The 8,688-nt window shown below is 41.3% G+C and overlaps 1 protein-coding gene across 1 annotated transcript; it reads right to left on the reverse strand.

Moving 5' to 3' along the window:
- Positions 1-1,855: 1,855 nt before the first annotated feature.
- On the reverse strand, positions 1,856-6,357 carry AGR2 (anterior gradient 2, protein disulphide isomerase family member). Its single transcript, XM_054274322.1, has 7 exons — positions 6,228-6,357; positions 5,874-5,937; positions 5,749-5,801; positions 4,726-4,799; positions 4,285-4,348; positions 3,778-3,861; positions 1,856-3,183 (listed from the first exon to the last, which is right to left on the reverse strand). Exons 1-7 carry the CDS (start codon positions 6,355-6,357, stop codon positions 3,134-3,136), a joined length of 519 nt encoding a protein of 172 aa, XP_054130297.1. The 3' UTR covers positions 1,856-3,133.
- Positions 6,358-8,688: the final 2,331 nt, after the last annotated feature.

Here is an 8,688-nt window from a genome sequence, read left to right on the forward strand (position 1 = left end):
ACTATTCTGACATGCCAAACTAGAGCACTTAAAAAAGTTATTTATACCTATTCTTTGTGGGTTTTGTCATGGAACTTCATTGCTTTCTCTTCTTGAAAAACGTTTCCACCACTCAAAGATTTTTTGTTGTTTTTAGAGATGCATTTTAATTTTCATCTGACTGCTTGAGATTTGGACTTCATAGCTTCCAGATTTTCTAGAAGCTATTTACAGCAGTACTGTCAAAGTAATGGAGTGATTTAACTTGGAGCATTCTTACTGCTTTCATTAGATGTCTTTTGGCTTTAGTTTACTGAAATGCTTTCTTGCAAGTTGGTTATTCTGGAAAAATGTAGAAAGATGTCTTCTTTCAAAATGCACACGGATTTTTATCATATAAAAACAATTGGCTATAAAGCAATGTAATTCTTCAACATTTGTGAGAAAGTGAATCCAGATAATGATTAACATCCTGATACTACTGCACACCTTTCACATGAAAGTAACTATTACAAAAGGGAAGGTTGTGTAACTTGAAGTGATACCTGTAAAAACATACCTTAAACTATAGCTGACAAGTGAATAGGAATGAGTTAGTGTTCTTAACTTGCATTATTATTTTAGACATAATTAATTAGAAGATTGTCTGCATGCTAGTGGAATTCTTAAAACCCCCATCCTGTGTACTTTGGGATATCTAACAATCATATGTATTTTAGCAGTGATACCCAGGTTTTCCAAAGAAATTGAAAGAGGCTTTTTTAGGTATCTCAGCTTGGCTTAATGCCTCTTTAAGCCCCCCAAAAAATACATATTTAGAGGAAAGGATTAAAAGAGCAGGATTAAGTTGGCCATTTATTTATTAAGATTCTTGCAGATTTGGTTGTGGTGAAAAGTAGATGAAAAAAGCATAGCCTTGAGTGTAATTAAGAATTTCAGTTTCAAAAGCATTCATTGATACTTGCAGGCTGGACTAATTTGTGTTTGCATCTAGGCATGTACATTAGTAGACCTTTATAGGGTCTCTGTGTGCCTCATATCTATTTACTGAATGTTATACATAGTATCAGCACCTCTGCTTAAAAAAATGATGCTGCTTCCATAGAAGTGTTATAAAAACAGTTTTGTAAAACATGATGGCACAGGCAGCCCATGTTTTATGTCACATAGCTCTAGCAAGAGTACTTTGGGTTAAGTAGGTGAAGATGATTCTGATAACCAGCTGCTCTGGCCTCCCTCGGTGTTGTTCCTCTGCTATGTGATATGACCACATTTTTTCTGACTGATAAGTGATTCTAGAGACTATTTCTGCCCCCCACTGCATCTCCTTTTTCTCTGTCTACTGCATGCTGCAATAGAAAGTAGCATCTTACTGAAGTGCTGAAGGAATGCTGAATTCCATGTCTGGGACCCTTTCCAGGTGCCTCCTTGAGGTTTTCTGGTAGGCAGGGTTCACACAGCTTGCCAAAGACCTATTAGCAAGTACCTCCCTTCTGATTTTGCTGAGAGATTCCCTCGAGCTGAAAGCCTTGCTTCTCTCACCTGTCCTGCCCTCCCAAGTGTTTTCCTCTTGTAGTTGTGGCAGTAATGGTAATAGAAGTGGTAAGAATGGTGCTATTGCCAAAGAGCTGAGAAAATAATGAAGGCATGGTCCTGGCCAAAGTGTTTCTCACTGATCCTGCTCCTGAGTTCAGAGATAGCAGATATTTGGGGCTGGAAAGTCTTCTTGTGTAAGTCTTTATGAAATGTATACTCTCGTGGTGTTCATCTGCAGCGTTTATTTTAGTTCTGACTTCTCTTGTCTCTTTTGGGCTTATTTATAAGCAATCATGAAACCAGCCAATAGTCAGTGTGGTATCCCTTTCTTAATCATCTCAAGGCTTTACTGAAATCTGATGTAAGCAGGAACTTTTTAAGGGAAGCAGGCATATCTTAAATCACTTCAGAATACAGCCAGTTCAAAAGAAAAACAAGCTCTGTATGCAAACAATCCCATTCTCTAGTCTCAAGTACTTTTCTGTGAAAGATTTTTACTTCTTGCTCTCATAGCTGTAGAGAGAGGGCTGATATTGAAAGCTCCACATAGGCTGGTGCTACTAGAAAATAATTTGAGACAAAGTAGGCTGAGTAATAGAGAGCTTAGCTAGCTTCTGGAACTGGAGATAAAAAGCTGCTTTCCTCTGCTGGGTTTGGCTGAGTAAAGTTGATTCTCTTCACAGCAGCTTGTGTTGTGAATTTGGATTTGCAGCTCTGGATTTGCAGCCACAACAGTGCTGATAACACAGGTTGTTTTCTGTGGTTGCTGACACAGAGTCGAGGTCTTTGCTGCTCCCTCACACTGCCCTGCCAAGCAAGTAGACCTGGGCTGCAGGAGAAGTGGGGCAGAGTTGATTCCAGCTGAATAAGGGGATGCACCACGCTCACCATACAAACTGGGAGAAGAAGCAGGAAGGGGGGCATATTTGGAGTGAGGGTGTTTGTCTTCCCAAGTCACCATTACATTTGGTGGAGCTCTGCTCTCCTGGAGGTGGCTGAACACCTGCCTGCCTGTGTGAAGCAGTGAATTAATCCTGTGTTTTGCTCTGCTTGTGCACACAGCTTTTGCTTTACCTATTAAACTGTCTTTATCTGAAGCCATGAGTTTTCTCACTTTAATCTTCTGATTCTCCCTGGAGAATCATCTCACTGGAGTGGAGTGAGAGGGCAAGTGGCTGTGTGGGGCTGGGCTGCTGGCTGGGATTGATCCACAGCAGCCCTTTTCTTGCCAAATTCCTTGAATGTGAAATGCAAGCTGTGGTCCAAAGCAAAATGGTGATTTTACCATTTCTAATAATGGTAGATGGAGATAAGAGGAAAAAAATGAAAACACAGCAATGTTTTGTATGTAAACACTTGAAATGAATTTATTTTTTAAAAAATCATTTTTACAGTTGAATCATACAGTATTCTTCTGTACGCCTTAAAATAAAAGCCTCCAGCTTTTAAAAACGCTTCCCAGTACAAAAGTGCTAATGTAAAACTGTAGTGTTTATGTATAGAAACCATCACTACACATCACTAAATATCACTCTAAATAGTCTCTTCACCAGTATCAAGGTGTGGAGAAGACATGGAAGATAAGACTTCATAATATTTAAGGGTTTTCTTCTTCCCCTTACAGTTCAGTCTTCAGGAGCTTCAGCGCTTTCTGCATATTTGAATACACTAGAAATAAAATATTCATGCATGTTATTTTTGCTGCAACTTCCTCTGCCAGCAACCAAAAATGCTGCAGAGAAAATGTCATTATTATTAAAGCTTTTAATCACATGCCTATTGCTGTAGGGATTCATATGCACTTAACTCTTCCAGGCAATTTGTGAACATCATGGGTTTAATTTTTACTGGTGAGAACATTCATTAATGCCAACACACGGGCAGAGGCTGGAGCTGTGCAGCAGTGAGGGATGGCTGTAACAAACATCTTTCCCTGCTCCCAGAAGGTTTCCTGACCTGGCCTGTTGGGACTGGTGTGTGGGTTCTCACCATTGCTTGCAGTGAGCACTGCTGAATTATGCAAGTTCCTACTGACTTATGCTTGCTTTTAAAACAGATGGATGCGTAAAGCTCCAGGGCTCTGCCATCATTTTCTTCACCTCACCGAGTTTAAGTCTAGCATCCTGTTTAATTTTAATCCTGGTTAAATGTCTTTCAGCAAGTACTGACTGCAAGAATCTGTAATGCCTGGTGTTATTCCTTGACACATGAAAAATGCCACTTTCAGAATATTTCCAGAATGTGTCAGAACACTCTACTTACACAGCGAAATGTCAGAGGGCTCATATGCATAGAGACGGTTTGAGTATCTCCCAGTAATATCTGCTCTCACAGTCAGGGAAGGATCTGGGGGAAAAAGGGTGAGAGAATTTGTAGAGGTTAACCTTCAAGCAGAAGGAAATAAAAGGAAACAAACCTTTCTGCACCCCTGCTTGCTTCCTGAATGTTCCTGTGAGACATGTCTGCTTCTGCTGACTAAGAAATTGTTCTAAAAGGGGTCACTGACATTTCAGTTTTAAGTGTTGTGTTTGCAGGTTTATTAGGAACAGGATGAGCTACCCATTCCAGTGACTGTGGCATCAGCCATTGAGGGAGGAATGCTGGACTTGTGAAGATGGGTGATATTGAGTCAATATTTGATCCACAAAACCAGCTTGAACCTTTGTATTTGTCATGAAATACATTCCTGTTAATCAGCCCGAGGATTTGAGATGCATGGTGCAGCAGGGGCTCTGTTCTGAGATCAGCTTTGGTGCTTGAGGTACTCACCTATGAACAAAACCCGAGGGACGTACTGGCCATCAGGGGCAAGGTTCTTGTCTGTGGTTTCATACTTAAAGAAAACAGAGGAGGTTCCTAGTCAAGGAGGGCACGTTACACGAATATTTTTTTCCTTCACCACACTTTGTACTATGAAATACAGCTCAAATAATACATTTTGCAGTCTAAGATTCACTGTCTGGGAGGCAGTTTTTTAACAGCTGGGATTGCAAAGTGGTAAGAGTTTATGTTATTATTAAACTTCACATTCCCCCACATTCTGAGTTTATGATAGCTACAAATGAAAAAGACTTACTTATGAAATATATTATGCTTCAGCAGTGGCCATTTTCCTAGCCAACCCTAGCTATTAAACTCAAGTTAGAGAAGCCATGATTAAAATCAGAACTTTGTAGCTTTCACTTAATTAAGTGTAATTGGGAAACTTACCACAAGGTTAAGGAGAATGAATTTTTCAGCCAGTTTCTGTATGTCTTTGTGTTCAGCAAAGACCTTCTTGAGGGCTAAAGTAGAAAAAAATGGGAAAGAAAATGAAAAAGATGACCTTGAAATATATTGTCCTCCAAAAAGAAATTCAAACAAACTGATGAAACAAAATGAGAATTTCCAGTTTACAACTGCATCAAACAAAGATTTTCGTGTTTCATTACATTGGAACGCATTTCATTAATTTTTATTCTGCATTAAAGAGTAATTACGATAGTGCAAAATGTCCCACCTTTCTTTGGAGAGTACAGATTCTCAGCTCTAGGTTTGAATTTGAGCATTTGACCCTTCAAACCTCCTGTTCTACTATTGTGACTTCTGGCCCCAGATCTTAAGGCACTTGATAATACAGCATGTAGGGCTTCAGAGTCAAATCTTTGGAAGGATGCAAATGCTTGTACAAAGACCCTTGTGCAGTTACTGGAGTTATGGATGGATGCAAAGATCTTGCCATGTGGATTGACTTGCAGGAGTGGAAGACCCTCAGATAAATTCAAAGACACTGGGAAAAGAGCAGTCCCAGGTACCAGAAACCCTGGAAGAGCTCAGTTTCAGCCTGGATTGATTTAGTCCCTGTCTGGATTCAGTCTCAATCACTGATGATATGGTTGGAATATGGTCTTTCTGACAAATTGTTATTTCTTGCTACTGGTCATGCTATTGATTTTGGCTGATTGTGCTGTGAACCAAATTCAGATTTGTCAGAGGTCAAACCCTACTGACCTGTGCTCATTTCCATATCCATTTGGTATCATGCAGTAATGAATTACCATTTTTATTTTATTTCTACACATTGGAAAACACCTTTGTGGTACAGCAACTTCAAAAACTCTTTCCATGCTTATGCAAGATAGTACTTCACTATGGTTTAAGCAGAATGGAGGCTGATTATTTTTTGTCAAGCAGAGTTTTTTCAGAAAATTAGAACAACTTTTTTTTTCCCCCTCCTGAGTGCAAAAAGATTACCTTGGCTGTGTGGGCAGTCCTCCAAGTGGTGGATGATCATCAGGGGCTTCTGGCTGGAAAAGAAGAGCCCTCGTTAGGAGCGGGGAGGCACGGGGGGCTCAGGGCGGGTGCGGCAGGGTGAGTACCTGTGCTTGGAGCGGAAAAGCGCCTCCTCGTAGGTCTGCGTCCAGATGAGCTGGTCTCCCCAGCCTGCGGGAGGGACAGACACACAGACACACCCTCAGACAGCGCCTCACAAGGGGCTGGGGACCCCGGGTGCAGGTGCTGCACCTCCTGATGTGAAGCCCTCGGAACAAACCCCTGCCAGAGGGCCTCACATCAGGAGTGGAGGAGGAGAGGGAGCTAGGAAATACTAGAAAAGGTTTTGCAGAACGAGTTGCAAGAAAATTTTTTAGAACAGCACAGTAGACGAAATGTTCACAAGATTGCACTTGTTTAAAAATTTGGCGGAGGTTTTTGTTCAGTTGTGTGTTTTTTACCTCTGGAGAGTGTCTGGGGCAGTTTTGGCTTAGTGGTAGTGTCCTTTGAATCCTTCTTGCCCACATCCTTTGCCAGAGCACAGGAGATGACGATGAGCAGCAAGAGCACGGACACGTAACTCCTCTCCATGGCTGCCCCTGGAACAGGAGAGAGAAGCTCGGGTGGCTGCGGTGCCGCAGGTGGGGACAGGCAGGGTGGCTAAAGGCACGAAAGACTCAGGTCACAAATATGAACAAACGGGGTGAGGCTGGGCTGGAAGGAGCAGCTCCAGGCAGGGGCCTCAGGGCATGGGGTGAGGTTTGCTCAGCAAACGCCCAGAAGGGTTGGGCCATGGCCCTTTGAGGATGTGCATGTCTGTGTTAATTTCTCTCTCTTCTTGTTACACATATTGAATATGCTCAGTAAAATAACAGAGTTACAGCAATTCCAAAAGTCCTAATAAGTTCACAGTTCTACCTGGATCTCCCAGTGCTAGAGTAACCCAGCTGAAAGTTAATTTCAGGTGCTGAAAAGTTAATTTGTCTCAGCTCTTCCCCCATTTTGCTGTGGGAGTCACTCAAATGAGAAGTCAGAATGTTTAAGCTAGGCTTTACAGTGAACATTAGCATAGACATAGGTTAATGGCGTTGTTGAAGCTTCCAATCCTAGTTTTTTCCCTTAAAGATATCACCTAATCCTTAAACCCAGCAGAACATATAACAAAAGGAGTTGGGAGGAGTTGATGTGCTGCCCAGTAAGTGGAGTTTGGGAGTGGAAGCAGCACAAAGCAGAGAGCTTTTCCTGAGTCAGGCTGGGACCTGGAGATGAGACAGGTCTAAAAGAAAACTCCTCATTTCAGCATTTCAGCTGAAGGGGAAAATCATTTCAGCAACATGACCCTCTGTTTTCTCATTACATTTCCTCCTAGAAACTAGAACCAATATAATGGGTACAAAAAGAAAGTTTAAGATGTTCTAAAAGTGGTACAGAACATTGAAAAGATTCATTAGACAAAAGAAAAAAAAAAAAAAAAAAAAAAAAGGAAAACCAAGCCTAAATAAAACCCCCCACCCCAACAGGCTGATTGATTGTAAAGTTCAGACAATGAAAACTAACAGAAGTGTTTTTCCAGGTAGGAACTGCAGGAGGAGACATTAGCTGCATTTCCATGAGTGATACAATGCTCTGTGCTACTGGGATATCCAATAGAGCTCAAACATCCAAAGAGTCCCTTTTTCATGGGTATGAAATACAACTTTTGTGGCAGACTGCATTTCTGCCCCAAGAAAAGCCTCCTTGGCAGAGAGGAAAATTGCATGAAGTTCAGTTAAGCTCTGGATTGTCAGGGTTGCCTCAAGAATTGTTTTGGCCAGAGAATTGTATGGCGGAAGCAATGCCCCTTTAAAAAGAAAAATAATAAAATAAAAAAGTAAGGGACAACCAGGAAACTGAAGATCAGGCACACTAGGCTGTTGTGGAGGCAGCATGCAGAAAGCAAAGACAGAGGAACATTAAACTTGCTCCTTAAAAACTTTGCCTCTGGAAGACTATGTGCACTTTTTTAAAGCTTTCCAAAAGAGCCCCTCTTCCCCCCCTTTTTTTTTTTTTTTTTTTTTTTTTTTTTTTTTAATCTGCAAAGCCAATCTTTCCCTAGAGATTTCCCTTCCCAACAAGCTGTGCTGGACTGTGCCTGCTTTGCTGCAGCCTTTCCTTTAGGCTGCTCGGGTTCCCCATCCCGGCTGGCTGGGGCTCCCAGCTCCCCGGGTGCTGCTGGGGCAGGGACCGAGCAGTGCCTTCCTTACCTTGTTTGCTCCGCCAGGCTCCTGCCAGGATGTGAAGGTGTTCCTGGTTCCAGTGTGAATGCTGCTGTTCCTACTGCCTATTTATGCACCTTCACACCCCAACTCCACCCACAAGCTTTGAATTTGAATACCACTTTCAAAGAGCTAAACTTTCTAGTTTTTCCCCACCAAAACGTTCAGAGTTAGTTTTGTAATGAAATAACATTACTGTCTGCTGTCAGATACTGTATCTAAAGCTCAGAGATGTTTCTGTAGACTCTTTGGGTATTTCTTGAAAGGTGATTTTAAAAAATTGGCAAAGATCCAAGTACAGGTAAGCTTAAGTCAAGACTCCTGATTTGCCTGAAGAGTGATTTGTCTTTTTTTGATTGGTTGGAAAGTCTGTATGGGTTCCTGTTCTTTTAGTCCTTAGAAAAAGTTAAATTGATGACTCAGAACTGTGAATGTTAATTAGATAAATAACTGTGCACATTATACAGATATGTGTGCACACATGCGCATCTAATAGCATATAGAATTGTAATCAAACCTAAAAAAGAATTTTTAAAGGTGTCCACAAAATGTATTTGGTAGCTATACTAAAATACTGTGTTCATGAGCAGAGATCCAAGCCCACATTTAATTTAAATTCCACAATTAAGTAGTTGTGTAGATTTTTTTTTTTAACTACAACATGAAC

This window comes from Melozone crissalis, unplaced genomic scaffold (assembly GCF_028551555.1).
Source record: "Melozone crissalis strain CALT ecotype California unplaced genomic scaffold, PUWL_Pcris_2 ptg000016l_1, whole genome shotgun sequence".
Lineage (NCBI taxonomy): Eukaryota > Metazoa > Chordata > Aves > Passeriformes > Passerellidae > Melozone > Melozone crissalis.